This window comes from Nycticebus coucang, chromosome X, assembly GCF_027406575.1.
Source record: "Nycticebus coucang isolate mNycCou1 chromosome X, mNycCou1.pri, whole genome shotgun sequence".
In the NCBI taxonomy this organism is placed as follows: Eukaryota; Metazoa; Chordata; class Mammalia; order Primates; family Lorisidae; genus Nycticebus; species Nycticebus coucang.
Window position 1 is genome coordinate 81,122,449 of NC_069804.1, and position 17,325 is coordinate 81,139,773.

General features: G+C 39.6%; 1 protein-coding gene across 3 annotated transcripts in view; it reads right to left on the reverse strand.

Moving 5' to 3' along the window:
- HDAC8 (histone deacetylase 8) overlaps positions 1 to 17,325 on the reverse strand; it is a 418,507-nt gene that overhangs the window by 229,264 nt on the left and 171,918 nt on the right. For all 3 annotated transcript variants that reach the window (XM_053579625.1, XM_053579623.1, XM_053579624.1), the window contains one exon: positions 3,603 to 3,715. In XM_053579625.1, coding sequence (XP_053435600.1) covers positions 3,603 to 3,715 — 113 coding nt within the window. The remainder of the gene's footprint in view (positions 1 to 3,602; positions 3,716 to 17,325) is intronic.

Below are 17,325 nucleotides of genomic sequence, written 5' to 3' on the forward strand. Positions count from 1 at the left end.
TAACCAATCAGACAAGCCTGTGCCTCTTCAGTGGGGAATTCAATCCATTGACATTTATTGAGAGTATCGATAAGTGTGGTTTAATTCTATTAATCTTATTAGGAGATAGTTTGTTGTGTAGTTTTGTCCTTTGTGCCATTGTGGAAGCTAAGTTCTGGCCTTTGGCTTCTAGGTGTTTACTTTGGTGGTGTTCAGGATTGAGAATAGGTCTAAGTATTTCCTTTAGAGCTGGTTGTGATGAATTTCCTCAGTGATTGTATATCTGCAAAAGATTTGATTTCTACATCAATTTTGAAGCTAAGTTTAATTGGATACCGGATTCTGAGTTGAAAATTATTGTTTTTAAGGATGTTGAAGGTGGATGACCATGCTCTTCTGTCTTGGAAAGTTTCATTTGAAACGTCTGCTGTCATCTTAATCACTCTGCCCTTGTAGGTCAATTGGCACTTGTTCCTAGCTGCTTGCAAATTTTTCTCCTTCATCTTGACTTTGGATAGGTTCATTACAATGTGTCATGGAGAGGCTCTGTTTGAATCAAGATGACCCAGGATTCAATATCCATCTGAAAGAAGTGTGTCAGGATCTTTAGAACAACTTGGGATGTTTTCATTAATGATCGTCTCCAGCAGGACTTCCATACTTTTGGAACAGTCTTCTTCCCCTTCAGGGATTCTTATTATCCATATGTTTGAAAGCTTCATGGAGTCTTATAGTTCTCTAAGTGCCTGCTCTGCTTTCTTTCTCTTCTTTTTTTTTTTTTTTTTTTTTTTTTTTTTTTTTTTTTTTTTTTGTAGAGACAGAGTCTCACTTTATGGCCCTCGGTAGAGTGCCGTGGCCTCACACAGCTCACAGCAACCTCCAGCTCCTGGGCTTAAGCGATTCTCTTGCCTCAGCCTCCCGAGTAGCTGGGACTACAGGCGCCCGCCACAACGCCCAGCTATTTTTTGGTTGCAGTTTGGCCGGGGCCGGGTTTGAACCCGCCACCCTCGGTATATGGGGCCGGCGCCTTACCGACTGAGCCACAGGCGCCGCCCTCTTTCTCTTCTTTTCTGACTCTGTAACTACCTGTGTTAACTCAAAGACTTTATCCTCTAACTTTGATGTTCTTCCTTCTCCATGGTCTAACCTATTTTTGATACTTTCTACTGGTTCTTTACATCCCCTGATTGTTTCCTTAATTTCTTTAAGCTCATCCATATCTTTTCTATATTCTATATATCTCTCATCTGACTTGTGGCTCTGTCTTTCTATTTTCTCATCTATTCCCTTTATTGTCTTAATCATCCATATTTTAAATTCCCTTTCTGTCAGATCCATTAATTCTTTATAGGACGAGTCTTCTATAAAAGCTGCCTTGTGGTCCCTTGGAGAAATTACTCTATTTTGTTTTTTCATGGTGCCTGAATTTTTCTTTTCTTTCCTCCTCATGTGTATTTTCTTCTTGTTCACCTTTTTGTGTACCTTTTTCCTTCTCAATTCCTCCTTTGCTTCAAATTGCCTTGTCTCAGAGTTTATGTGATGAAGAGACCTCTTGGTGTGAGGCCAAAATGGGGAGAAAGGTAAGGAGTAGGCAAGGTGAAATGGGGGAAAAGAAAAAAGGAATAAAAAAGAAGGAAAGAATAAAAGAAAAGAAAAGGAAGAATATAAAAAAGGGAAGGAGTAACAACAGAAGAAGAAAGAGGAAAAAAAAGTTGGAGAACAGGAGAGAAGGTCAGGAAGAGAGGCTGAGAGTAATGGAAGAAATGAGATTGATCAGGATGGTGCTAAGGTCATGCTTGTAGCTCAAAGGTTTTGAAGGGGCTGGACTAATTTCCTCAAAATCTGGCTGTCCTTACCAGTCTGAGAAGAGCTAGACTCTTCCTTTGCCAAAACTAGGAAGGGAAGGAACAGAGCAAAAACAAAAAAATACTAATGAAAATTTAGGTAAGAATGAAAATGAAATAGAAAAAATTCTGCAGCATGGTCTTGCCAATGATATATTCCTAAGGCCAGATGTAGAAAGGTCTCTTAGCCCTCTTGAGCCTGATCACTGCTGTGAGCTATCTGCCAGACCACAGCTGTGTCACTCCAGCTCTCAGCAAAAAAAAAAAAAAAAGAAAAGAAAAGAAATAATGTTAAGATAAGAATGGATAAAGGAAATTAAAAATACCATTGTATATAATGGAGGAGAGAGAGGGAAGTGGATTAAAGAGTGAAAGGAGAAAGACAAGAAAAATGGACAGGAAAATTTCGCTGTTACAAAGGCGATTTTCATGGCAGAGATGAGAAAGGTAGAAGAGTCTCTGTCCAAAGAGAGAATGTACGGGAATAACATATGGAGAGAGAATAAATGAGGCTAAAATACTGTAACCAAAAAAGACAGGAGCTCTTGCTCTTGATGAAAGTAAAAATAGAGGTTAAGAAAACAACCATACAAATAAGCAAGAAACAGAACACATCAACACAAAATACCAAAAAGCTCTAAATGACCAAAAATAAACGACCTCAGTAACAAATAAACAAAAGAACAATAAAAAGAGAAAATATCAAGAAGAAAAAAGAAAAAAATATATATATACATAAAAAATATCAACAAGAAGAAAAAAGAAAAAATAATCTAAATAAAAAACCATATATATATATATAAAAGTAAAGGTAGGAATATATTTGTGTTGCAGTATATTGCCGGGACATCAGGTGGTGCTGTAGTTTTAGGGGACAGACAACACCACTGATAACCTCTCTCTATAATAGACCAGATCCCCAACTTAATTGTCCACAGTGATCAACTGGTTATTTCCTCAGTATTCAGGTTCCACAGAGTTGGGAACTCAGTTCTCTCCTGAACTCTTCAGGAGCAGGTTTCACTGTACAGAACAACAGTTCTCCTGGGGTGCTGAGTCCCTGAGCTTATCATGACTGAAGGACTGATGTGAGGGAGGGGAAGGGCTATCCTTAACTAATAACTTACTGGGTAAGTGTTCCTAGATGAATGGAAATACTATGTGTCACAGACATGATTTCTTAAAGAAAGAGAATATGGCAACTGTCACCAGAACTCTATATTCTAGATGGAAAGTACATAGGAGGGTTGGGTTAAGGCAAACTGCTAAGAGATTCTGCTGTTAGAAATTAGGGAAGATGTCCTGGGTTTGTGCAGAGCTAAATATTTTAGTAATACAAAGAAATGGCACAGATTCTGATCACTACAAGAGTTGGCAGCTTATTGATGTTAGCCTATTGCCCATACATTTTGTCTTGAGAAAAGCATCAGTGAAAAGAAATAAGGCTGTCACCCCTAACCATAGATTTTTCTTAGAACCGTTGGAAATGGCCTGAGGGAGGTTAATGAACACTGGAGTAAACACAAGGTAAGAGTTCTACCTCTTAACGTTATCTATTCTACTATAGAGCTTTGCTACAGGAAGAAAGAGGAGAGGAAATTACAGGAGCCAGCTTGGGCAGCAAAGCAGAAATTGCATTAGAATCTACCTACTTACTTTCCTCAATTAGGAAAATTTCAATTACAACAGGCTCTTCTATTACCAGTTACCTAGAAGCAGCTTAACTGATAAAAACCTAATGTCCTGGTAGCAAAGCATCTTTGAAACTGAAGGGCTTACCATCTCCATGGTGCAGATCCAAATCCACATAGAGAATACGGTCAAATTTCCGTCGCAATCGTAATATTCCCAGGACAGCATCATTGAGATAACAAAAACCAGATGCTTCATCTCTGCAAGAAAACAAGTTGCTATAGCCAACAGCCAAAAAGCAATCCAAGGGAATATTTACAGCCAAGGATCTAACCCATGAGATCTAGTCTTTTAAAATTTCCCTTTCCTTTAAGAATAATAAAAATCCACCTACAAAGATTAAGCAGTAAATGGCTCAGAATGATCAGGGAATAAAGTGTTTTGGTAAAATAAATACCTGGATAATGTGGCAACATTTTCCATTCAAGATCCAAGATTTTCAAAGCATTAGAATATTATAGCTATATTGAACAAGACAGAATCTTTCTCTGAGGATTTAGGAATAACTTCAGGAAAATTTATAGTACCCTGGGTCATCAAGATGAACAATGATTAACACTTATAGGACTTTAAGAAAGCTTTTAGAAGGGCCTTAAAGACAATTTTAGTCAGAGGTAGATGTTGGAGACTGGATTCTCTGCACTCGCCCTGTGATATAACCTAAAAGTTTTTTTGTTTTTAAATAAATCTTGACATTTGTTGCTCATAAAAGGTGACCGTCAAATGTACAAATCCACAACCTTGTGGGAAGTATATAAGTATGTAATTATTACAATGAAGAGTGAAGCAGTCTTTTCTAATGTTATTTTGTTTCCTTTGGTAGAATTGTCTTCATGGACTTCACTGGTGCCCTTTAACTTTTTGCTTTTGGTGATACTGCAAGCTCTCATCAACATTAACCTGCTCTTTTATCACACTTCCATTAAACTTTGTTGATTAGATGTAAAAGAACATTCTTTATCATCAAGAATGTATTATAATTTATTTTTAAGCCCTCAACCTAAATGCTTCATTGCCTTTTGCTCCCACAGACCTTTCAAATATCCAACCCATTTTTTCTAAATTCTCCCTGAAATTTTATGTGAAACAGAATTCCAGGCATAAGCAATAGTTAAAATGGCATCTTTGCCACCAGGACACTTTAAGCTCTTTCAAGTGCTACATAATACCTAAACTTCTTCATGAAATCACTTCCATAATGACATTTCATATTCTACACAATGTCCTGGTTCACAGGCTGAACCAACGAGACATGTACATTGGCAACAGGAAGTTGGTAAAAACACCTGTAGACACTGATTTTACTGCATGAAGGTAAACTCAGCAATCACCTAGCTAAAGAATAGCTTGGCTTTAGATATACAACCAGGAAGAAACCAATTAAAGAAAATGATTACAACTTCTCTGTAAATTAGAATCAAATATATATCTTTGAAAATTCTTGGATGTAAATATTAATTTTCCATTTATGAAAATCTTATATTTTATAAATGTACTGACTTTATCACATCAAAAAAAGATGTTCCTACTTAACATCAATAACTTTTAGGTAGATGGGACAGAACACTAAGTGCTAGGAAAAAAGAGGAGGGTAATGGGTAGGAAGAATAAAAATAAATACAATACATACTTCCTTCTCTCAGAGAACCTAAAATTAAGTTAGGGAGACAAATCATAAGCACAGAAAAATGAAAACAAAAACCCAAATATCTAAACAAAAAAGGCAACCAGAAATAATATGGCATATAAAGGAGAATACAGAGAAATTCTATAGACAAAATTGATAAAGTAGATTCATCTCGTTGACAATACATAATAAACTTTATCTGAGCTCAGTGCTTCTGAAAAGCAATGATGCTTAAGAGACCCTCCACCTTTTTGTGTCCCAAGAAACAGTCAACCACAAAGGAACATGGTGCTTTGACACATTCCAAGGAGAGACCCACACCTCCATTCCTCATGATTCCCATAAACTGGCAGATGACTCTCTTTTTTTTACCTGCCTTTATATTACTCCTTGTCACCTTTCTTTTCTTTAAGATGTTCCTCCTTAATGAATATCTTCCCCATGGCAATAGCCTGAATAACAAAATTGATGATGATGATGTCTGTCATTCAGAAAGGCTTTTGTCTCGTTTTATGAATATGTAACATTTTCCTACCTCTGGATGGTATTACCAAATTAGATTATAAAATTTCTTAAATTAAAGGAGCTCTATTTTCATTAGGATATAGAAATGGTGTTTAGATAAATAGAATATTCTTAAAATTCCCAGAAAACAAGAACAAGAGAAATGAACTTTCAAGACTTTTAACGTGCTAAAAAATGTATACCCACAAAAACAAACTTAAATGTTTTAAGAATTCAAGTTCACATATTTTGGTATTCCTTTGGCAAATAAGACTAATTTAGTCATTTTGGTTTACTAAAACTAGCTATGTTTTTCTGATTTATCAGCATTATGTATAATACACAGGTAGATTTTTATTCTATTTGGGTATGTTCTTCCTAAACATATGTAGGTTTACTGACTGAATAAGCTAACATTACTTCTACTAAAAGTTTAAGATTATGAAAAATGCAAATTTGAGCTGGGCATGGTGTCTCATGCCTATAATCCTAGCACTCTGGGAGGCTGAGGCGGATGGAGGCATGTAATTTGCTTGAGCTCAGGAGTTCAAGACTAGCCTGACCAAGGGTAAGACCACATTTCTACCAAACAATGGAAAAATTAGCCAGTGTTTTGGCTGGAACCTATAGTCCCAGCTACTCAGGAGGCTGAGGGAAGAGAATCACTTGAGCTCAAGAGTTTGAGGTTGCTGTGAGCTATGATGCCATGGCACTCTACCCAGGACGAAAGAGTGAGACTCTCTCTCTCTCTCTCAAGAGAAAAAAAAATACTGTAAATTTGTTTGACCAAGTTAAGTCATCATTCTGACCAGCTTTATTTTAATACTAATTATATTTTATAATACATCAGCATCAGCTTGAAGATAATTTATAAGATCTTTAGGTAGCTAAAAACTTTGGGCTGGGCTCGGCGCCAACCACATACACCGAGGGTCATGGGTTCAAACCCAGTCCAAGCCAGCTAAACAACAATGACAACCACAACAAAAAATAGTCAGGCATTGTGGCAGGTGCTTGTAGTCCCAGCTACTTGGGAGGCTGAGGCACGAGAATTGCTTAAGCCCGTGAGTTTGAGGTTGCTGTGAGCTATGATGCCACAGCACTCTTCCAAAGGCGACATAGTAAGACTGTCTCAAAAAAAAAAAAAAACAAAAAAAAAACTTTGGGCTGATACTAAGTTGAACTAATTAATGATATTGATTAGATACTTAGACCATTTCTAAGAGAATGCTAAAACTTTAATTACTACACATAATTTTGGATTGATATACTGTGTTTCTTATTTTTATATTTGACAGATAGGATATATGTGTGTGTGTGTGTATATGACATTTTGCCACTTAGAGAAGTTGTACTATAAAGGATATGTATGGATAAACAAAGTTATAGATGGTTCACAGAAAGGGAAATTTATTTGTTGAAGTTAAAGCTAGCTAAGGTTTGATGACTTTATTTACAAGATTTGCACAAAGAACTTTAGTATCAAATAAATTGATACAAAACTAGAATTTGGTTTTCTCACTGTTAAAATGACAAAAGTTTTTTGATTCTTGGTCTGTCCTTAATAGCAGGCTGTAAAGATTTTGCTTTACCTCTCAAATAATATTGCCTAATAATAAAGATTCCAGGTCTTACCAGAGTAATCTTCTATGGTTTGTGTTGGTTTTGTTATGTCCTTGATTTTTTGAGAAAGCAGTCTTCCCGCTAAGAAAAGAGCTCACTTTTTAATAATCATGTTACTTCCTATGTTTACTTTTAAAAATATTTTTATTATCACTTTGTAAGTATTATTTTTTAATGATTCATGGTCCTATCTTAATCATGTCCCAGAGAGTCCATGTAAAAATCACAAAGGATTTGTTCTTTAACTTTGTAAAAAGAGAAGTGCTAGAAATAATTATGCTTATTTGATATGTTACTATTGATCAGTTGCATAGGAAGAGTTGTCAGATCAGAAGGGATATCTGCATTTTCCAGGTTAAATTAGCACAGGTAAAATGTTATTTATTTTTTTTTAGAGACACAGTCTTACTATGTTGCCCAGGCTGGTCTTGAACTCGTAGCCTCAAGCAATTCTCCTGCCTCATCCTCCCAAGACATCTTTCCTAGTAGCTGGGATTACAATCGTAAGCCACCATGCCCCCCAACTAAATAGGTAAAATGTTATTAACATAAACATTTCAGATATTTTATGCTATATGGGAAATTTCTACGAAATCATAAATGCCCTCACTGTCCAAGGATATATTTCTATTTTTCAGAGTTCCAATGTTGTTTCACCAGATATTAGACAACTACAGTATAGTGTTTTCATAACTTCAGTTTTGTTTCTTTTTGAGACAAAATCTTGCACTGTTGCCAAGGCTAGACTGCAGTGGCATTATTATAGCTCACAGTAACATCAAACTCCTAGGTTCAAGGGATCCTCCTGCCTCAGCCTCTATGTAGCTGGGACTATAGGCACATATCACCACCACACCCGTTTTTTTCTACTTTTCTGTAGATACGGGATCTTAATATGTTGTTCTCAAATGATCCTCTTGTGTTGGCCTCTCCAAGTATTGGGATTACAGGCTTGAGCCACTGTAACCAATTTCAGGGTTTGTTTAAAGAACTTTATTTATTTTAAAATATTACAGGAATACAAATGCTTTTGGTTACATGGATTGCCTTTATAATGCTTGACTCAGGTTATAAGTGTGCCCATCACCTGGACAGTGTTTGTTGTACTCATTAGGTAGGTTTTTGCCCATTTGGTCTCAACTTCACTTACTTATTTTGAATCTAGCATCTTCCTAGTCATTAGTTTTCAATTGAGGATTCAAAACACTTACCAATCAAATTTTATGAATGTACAAATATTTAAGACCTATTCTAAATTACTTGATATTCCTTTTTTTTTTTTGAGACAGTCTCACTTTGTCACCCCTGTAGAGTGCTGTAGCGTCATAGCTCACAGCAACCTCAGACTCTTGGGCTCAAATGATTCTCTTGCCTCAGCCTCCCAAGTAGCCAGGATTACAGGTGCCAGCTACAATGCCTGACTAGTTTTTTTTTTTTTTTTTTTTAGAGGTGGGGTTTTGCCCTAGCTCTAGCTGGTCTTGAACTCATGAGCTGAGACAATCTGCCCACCTCAGCCTCAGAGAGTGCTGGGATTACAGGTGTGAGCCACTGTGCCTGGCCTATTACTTCATATTATTAATATAGTCTGGGTATATTCTAACAATATGCTTGGTATATTCACAGTACATTATTTCAGGATTATTATATATCTGATTTTTTTCTCTATAAAAGATTACATTCTGGCATTTTAACAAATTATATATAATACTTCCTCTTCCTTTAAAATAGGGTTAATCATTACATTTATGGATAATTTTTCTAAAATTATTTTTTGGATTGACTTTTGTTTTGCATGTCACAGAAACAATTACATTTCCTTGTCAGTTGCAGTATTCTTGTAATGAACTCTCATCAAATTTTTCCCTTTTGAAAATGAACAGTAGTAAGTTAACCACAGTTATGGTAAGTCTTTCATCATCTGTAGATAGAAAGCTTTTTATGTTTTACTTTGATGCTTCCCTGAAAGCACTTGCAATCAGCTATAAGCTAGAGGGCTTCATCTTTGAGAAAGACTCAAAATCCTGTGGAAAAGAACTGTTCCAGGAGCTTTTGTGTACAGGCTTCTGATAAGATGGTTTAAATAACTTTGAGACTACACTAGTGAACTGAGTCACGATTTTGAGAACTCCACTGAGAAGCAGGTGGGTTAATAAGATTGCTAATCCAAGGTTGAGTGGAACAAGAACTAATTACATGGGCCTGAATGAACTTACGAGGAATGATTGTGAGTTTTGTTAGGAATATTATTTTAATATTCTATTTTCTGGATACATAAGAAACCTATTTCCCATTTCTCTTCTCTCCCTTTTTATTTTTTATTAAATCATAACTTTGTACATTGATGCATTTATGGGGTTCAGGGTACTGTTTGCTATAAAATGTGAAATGCTTACATGGAACTAAGTAATGCATCCATCACAATTATACTCATTTCTTAAAAGTTGTGAAATGTACCATTGCATCATGCATATTAAGTGAGGTCCCCCCAAATACCATCCCTTCTCCAATATCCCCCCTCCCCTCCCTTCTCTCTCTTCTTCTCTTCTATTTTATGGACTATAGTTATGTTTTGCCATTCATATGAATGTATAGGTGACTATATATTGATTTTATAGTAGCATTGAGTAAATTTGATACATCTTTTTCCATTCTTGAGATACTTTACTAAGAAGAATATGTTCCAGCTCCATTGAGGTAGACATAAAAGATGTGAAGTTTCTATCCTTTTTTATGGCTGCATAGTATACCATGGTGTACATATACCACAATTTGTTAATCCATTCATGGGTTGATGGGCACTTGGGCTCTTTCCATGTCTTGGCTATTGTGAATTGGGCTGTAACAAACAGCTTTGTTGTAAAATAATTTTTGATCATCTGGGTATATACCTAGTAGAGGAATTGCAGGATCGAATGGTAGGTCTACTTTTAGTTCCTTGAGTGTTCTCTGAACTTCATTCCAAAAGGGTCGTATTAGCTTGCATTCCCACCAGCAGTGTAGAAGTTTTCCCTTCTCACTGCATCTACACCAACATCTGTAGTTTTGGTATTTGGGGATGTGGGCTAATCTTACTGGAGTTAGATGATATTTCAAAGTGGTTTTGATTTGCATTTCTCTGTTGATTAAAGATGAGCATTTTTTGATGTGTTTGTTTTCATCGGAGAAGTTTCTGCTCAAGTCTCCTGCCCACAAAGATATGGGGTTATTTGTTCTTTTCTTATTGACTAGTTTGAGCTCTTTGTGGATTCTAGTTATCAGACTTTTGTTGGAAGCATAACCTGCAAAAATCTTCTCCCATTCTGAAGGTTGTTTGCTTTCCTTACTGTGCTCTTGGCTGTGCAAAAGCTTTTTAGTTTGTTCAGGTCCCAGTAATGTATTTTTGGTGTTGCTTCAATCACCTGGGGTGGGGGTCCTCCTAATAAAATATACTCCCAGGCCAATTTCTTCAAGTGTTTTCCCTACAGTCTCTTCTAGTATTTTTATAGTTTCACAACTTAAGTTTAAATCTTTTATCCAGTGAGAGGAATCAACTTTTGTTAATGGTGAAAGGTGGGGGGTCCAATTTGAGTCTTCCACAGGTTGCCAGCCAGTTCACACAGCATCATTTGTGAAATAGGGATTCTTTCCACCACTGCATATTTTAAATATGCTTGTCGAATATCATATGACGATAAGTGGCTAGGTTCATTTCTTGGTTCCCTATTCTGTTCCATAAATCTACCTCCCTGTTTTTGTGCCAGTACCATGCTGTTTTGGTCACTTTAGATTTATAATATAGCCTGAAGTCAAGTAACGTGATACCTCCTGATTTGTTCTTATTTCTGAGTAATGTTGTTATTCAAGGTGTTTTCTGATACCATATAAAATGAAGTACTATTTTTTTCAAGTTCTTTAAAGCATGACAATGGTGCTTTAATAGGGATTGCATTAAATCTGTAGATTGCTTTGGATAGTATGGACATTTTAACAATGTTGATTGTTCCCAGCCATGACCATGGTATGTTTTGCCATTTGTTAACATCTTCAGCCATTTCTTTTCTCAGAGTTTCATAGTTCTCTTTATAGAGATCTTTCACGTCCTTTGTTAGGTAAATTTCCAGATATTTCATCTTCCTTGGCACTACTGTAAAAGGAATAGAGTCCTTGACTATATTTTCAGCTTGACTATTGTTGGCATATATAAAAGCTACTGATTTGTAAGTATTAATTTTGCATCCCGAGACGCTTCTGTATACCGTAATCACTTCTAAGAGTTTTGAAGTCGAGTCCCTGGGATATTCCAGGTATAGGATTATATCATCAGTGAAGAGTGAGAGCTTGATCTTCTCTGACCCTACATGGATACCCTTGATTGCCTTTTCTTCCCTAATTGCGATGGCTAAAACTTCCATTACAGGCAGAAAAGAATACACTCTTTTTAACCAAGTAAAACTAGCAACTCCCGAACTTCCCTGCAACTGGGCATGGTGAGTCTGGGGAGATAAGACTCCAGGCATCTCTGGTTGGTGGGATCTGCCTATAATTATCCCTTTGAGGATACAGGGAGTCAGCAAGGGACTTCTGGACCCCAAGAGGAGGACAAGAACAGTGGAAAACTGAAAAGTGGTTGCATGTGTTCAATCGACCTAATCCCGCCGGCATCTGTAAGTACAAGCAGCAGTGAGACTGCAAACGGGAAAGGCCTTACCAGTGAACTGTTTCAGTGTTTTTGGACTTGGCACTCAGTTGAACTGCCTTGGGGAGAGCTTGAGCAGTAGTGTGGAGAATTTTGGGCACTGTCTAGGGCCCCAGACTGAGCTGCTGAGCCGGATGGAGCTAATAGTGTTTGGCTACAGTCTGCAGGGAGCCATTGTGAGAGAACTGCCCTGGCAAGCTCCGCCCTCAGGGTCGCAGAGCAAGGATCAGGAGGGAGCTAGTAACCTAGTGACTGAGCGGCCTACAGGTGGGACTGAGCTGCCTTCCAGCCTTAACCCTCAGGGGCATAGTGAGATAGGTTTTGGCACAATGGAGCCTCGGGCTGTTGCCCTGGGTAGAGTGTCATGACATAACAGCTAATAGTAACCTCAAACTCCTGGCCTTGGTGCCACCCAGACGTCCATAAGAGCTGCGCTGTGACCTCCGACCTGCGACCCTCACCCGCTGGGCCTCTGCGTGAGCTGACGAGGAACTGCGGGAGCCATGCAACACTGCGTCCTTCCTCCTGGACCCTCGCAGCCTCCACAACAGCCCGCTCATCTGGCCAGAAACTCTGGTAGCCACGTGACCTCCAGAGCCCTCCCTGCCTCTGCACAGAGCCCTTCTCCTGGCCAGAGACTTCTGGAGCCTTAGGCTCTCTGTGCCAAAGTCACTGGGTGCCAGGCACTCCAAGATCCATGTGCACCACCTCCCGCCCTGTTGCTGGATCCGGGTGTGTCACACTCTGGAGCTGCTTCCACAACCAGAATTCCCCTGCTGGGGCAGCCCCAGAGGAACTACACAGGATCACTCCCTACAAAGATCCAGCAACAATAGAGTGATCCTGCTGGGGTCTAATCATGGAGAGACACCTCCCCAACTCTGAGGACGGCCAGAGGCAACGGTGAAAAACAATCATGAGGCAAAATCAACAGAAAAACTCTGGCAATATGAATAATCAGAATAGATCAACTCCCCTAAGGATCAATGGTGCAGACACAGCACAAGATCCCATGCACAAACAAATAGCTGAGATGTCAGAAATCAAATTCAGAATCTGGATAGAAAATAAGATTGAATTAGAATTCCAAGCAGTAACCGAAAAGATATCTCAAGAATTCAATGAATTCAAAGACCAAATGAGCAAAGATTTTGAGACATTGAGACAAGAAGTTGCAGCCCTCAAAGATCTGAGAAACACAGTAGAATCCTTCAGTAACAGAATGGAGCAAGCAAAAGAAAGGATTTCTGACATTGAAGACAAAGCTTTCGAAAGCTCCAAAAGTCTCAAAGAGGAAGATAAATGGAGGGCAAAAACAGATTACTCTCTCAGAGAGCTCTGGGAAAATTTGAAGAAAACCAATATTCATCTTATAGGGATCCCCAAAAGCGACGAAGTGGCTTCACAAGGCACAGAGTCTCTTCTCCATGAGATTATGAAGGAGAACTTTCCAGACATGCCAAGAGATTTTGAAATTCAGATAGCAGACAGTTTCAGAACTCCAACATGACTCAACCCAAATAAGACATGCCTCAGACACATCATAATCAATTTCATTAAAGTTAATACGAAGGAGAAAATTCTGAAAGCAACCAGATGAAAGAAAACCATCACCTATAAGGGTAAGAATATTAGAATAACTGCAGATCTCTCTGCTGAAACCTTTCAAGCTAGAAGAGGGTGGTCATCAACTTTTAATCTCCTAAAACAAAATAACTTTCAACCCAGGATCCTGTAACCAGCTAAAATGAGTTTCATTTATGACAGAGAAATTAAAGACTTGAATGACATTCACATGTTGAAGAAATTTGCCATAACTAAACCAGCTCTCCAGGATATTCTCAGACCTATCGTCCATAAAGACAAGCATAATCTTCCACACAAAGGTAAAACCACCCATACAATTTTGATCAAATTCCAGCTTCCACAGTCACAAAATAATTAAAAATGTCCACTGGACTCTCGAAAGGCTTATTAATATATCAATTATTGTGAATGGTTTAAATTGTCCTCTAAAGAGGCACAGGTGGGCTGACTGGATACAAAAACTCAAGCCAGATATCTGCTGCATACAAGAATCTCATCTTACATTAAAAGACAAATATAGATTCAAGGTGAAGGGATGGTCATCAACACTCCAGGCAAATCGAAAGCAGAAAAAAGCAGGAGTTGCAATCCTATTCGCAGATGCAATAGGCTTTAAACCAACCAAAATAAGGAAGGATATGAATGAACACCTCATATTTGTTAAAGGTAATACGCAATATGATGAGATTTCAATTATTAATATTTATGCACCCAACCAGAACGCACCTCAATTTATAAGAGAAACTATAACGCACATGAGTGACTTGACTTCCTCCAGTTGCATAGTAGTTGGAGATTTTAACACCCATTTATCAGTTCTGGAAAGATCCTCCATAAGGAAGCTAAGCAAAGAAATTTTAGATTTAAACTTAACCATTCAACATCTGGACTTAACAGACATCTACAGAACATTTCATCCCAACAAAACTGAATACACATTCTTCTCATCAGCCCATGGAACACACTCCAAAACTGACCACATCCTAGGCCACAAATCTAACCTCAGCAAATTTAAAAAAATAGACATTATTCCTTGCATCTTCTCAGACCATCATGGAATAAAAGTTGAACTCCATAACAACAGGAACCTGCATACCCATACAAAAACATGGAAGCTAAACAACCTTATGCTGAAGGATAGAGGGTTTATAGACGAGACTAAAATGGAAGTCGTCAAATTTCTGGAACAAAATAACAATCAAGACATGAATTACCAGAACCTCTGGGATACCTCAAAGGCAGACCTAAGAGGGAAATTTATAGTACTGCAAGCCTTCCTCAAGAAAATGGAAAGCGAGGAAGTTAATAATTTAATGGGACATGTCAAGCAACTGGAGAAGGAAAAACATTCCAACCCCAAACCCAGCAGAAGGAAAGAAATAACCAAAATCAGAGCAGAATCACATGAAATTGAAAACAAAAGAATTATACAACAGATCAATACATCCAAAAGTTGGTCTTTTGAAAAGATCAATAAAATAGATAAAAATGTGTCAAATGGTTTACGAAGTGAGTGTATGATGCCCCATAATCATATCATTGTATACAGTTATGATTTAATAAAAAAATTAAAAAAAATAGATAAACCTTTGGCCAACCTAACCTGGAAAAAAAGAGTAAAAACTCTAATTTCATCAATCAGAAATGGTAACAATGAAATAACAACAGACCCCGGAAAGGAGACAAGCTGGCTGCCTGAAGCCGGCTTTCCACAGAGGCTCTCATCCAGAAGGAGAGTTAAAAGACAGAAATTTAGCAAGTAACCCGGTGTATTTGAGATGCACTATGAGAGAAGGTTGAAGAACACACGTCAACCCCGCTGAATACTTCAGCCACAACCCAGCTGAAGTGAGCTGTGACCACAAGGATACAAACAAAAGGTACAAAATCCATCACCAAGCGGACGGGAGTCCCGTCCCCCATGAGAATGGCTTGGAGTGCCACACAAACAATCGGGCAGTGTTCAAAGGTCCTCCCACTACACTCCACAGGAGAGACAATCTAAAAACTGAACCTACCTCCCCTACTAGGGTGCCACGACGATCTCCTGGCAGGCATAAAACTGTATAAAACTGTATATAGTCTCTACCTGGAATTCTGAGCTCCAAGCACTCCCTTCCACTCACACTGAGGTCTGGAGGCCAGTACCCCAGGAGTTCAGAGTCTTGGGTGATTTCTCAAGGGGTGTGGATGGTGCCTAAACTGCAGCTGGTTGGTGCCGGCTCTGGGGCATGGGAGCGAGGAGAGAATGGTCTGCTGAGAGGGGCCTGCTCCAGAGTGGCGGTTCCCTGAGGCACAGTGTGGCAGCCATCTTTTCGTGAAAATACAGCCAGGCATAAAACTGTGTAAAACTGTGTGTGTTCTCTGCCCTCAACCCTGGGCTCCCAGCGTTCCCCTCTGATCTCACTCCAAGGTCTGGAGGGCTGTGCCCCTGGAGTCCAGAAACATGATGATTTCTTGGGGGGGCTGTGTGGACAGTGCCTGGGCTGTAGCCATTAAGTGATGGCTCTGGGGCGGGGGAGCGAGGAGAGGATGATGGGCTGAGAGGGAGCTACACCAGAGCAGCGGTTCCCTGAGGCATAGTGCGGAAGCCGCCTTTTGGTGACAATACAGCCAGGCATAAAACAGTGTGGAACTGTGTGTATTCCCTGCCTGCAACCATGGGCTCCCAGTGCTCCCCTCTGCTCTCACTCTGAGATCTGGAGCCTGAACCCCAGGAGGCCAGACTTTTGGGCGATTGTGCAAGGGGTGTGGACAGTGCCGGGGCTGCAGCCGGTTGGTGCAGACTCTGGGGCGCGGGAGCATAGAGAGAACAGTTGGCTGGGAGGGAGTCGCACCGGAGCAGTTGTTCCCTGAGGCATAAAATAGCATCCCTCTTCTGGCAGCAATATGGCTAACTACCGGATATTCTGAAACCACACACCCTGTCTCATTGGGCAACCAGAGACTGAGTAAAGGATTTGCCTGAGGCAAAACCAACTTGCAAACTGGGGAAACTCCCAGGGCGGGGCTGACCCAGAGGTCCGCCTTACTGAGCCTAAGACACACCTGGCCCTCAGGGGATCGTCAGACTATAGACAATACAAGAGCAAAGACAAGCTGATTTGGAACTCAATTCAGCTTCTCTTCTGCAGGGGAACCACAAAGCTGTTCTGTTCTGTTCTCTCAGTAACATTAATCAGGGGCGAGACTGGACCTCAGTGAAAACACCCCAACCTTCATCAAGCACCCAAGGTTGTCAGGCCTCACCTCCTCCTGCTAGAGAGAGGCAGAGTGTAGCAGCCTGGCAGACTTCCTTGTGATTCAGGCAGGTGCAAACTCCTGGAGAATCGGTTCACTACAGGCAACTGGGTCAGCCAACTGCAGGGCTATCAGTGACTGGGTGTGACAGTGGTGTAAGGTGGGGAAGGAGTCATCAACCTTCCCAGACTGATCTATTGGCTCGGTGGCTCCTCCTGACTCCACGCAGCACTGGAGTAAGCCACAACAGAATAGTCACCAGACCCCTGTGATCCAGCACGCAGAGAGCTCTTCAATGCTCTCAACCGAGACAGGTGCAGACTGAGACAATTGATTTGGACCTTTTGAACTGAACCAATCGCCTGAGGACAAATCAGATGGTGCCCTGGGGCACGGTTGTAGGAAGGTTTGATTTTCCTTTTCCAATTGTTGCCTGTGGTGGGTGGGGTGACATAATTGCTGATATTTCACCACAGCTGAGACTTCAATCCAGAGTATCTGTTTCACTAGGGTGGAACAGAAACCAGCTGAAAACAAGACAGAACCACATAGCC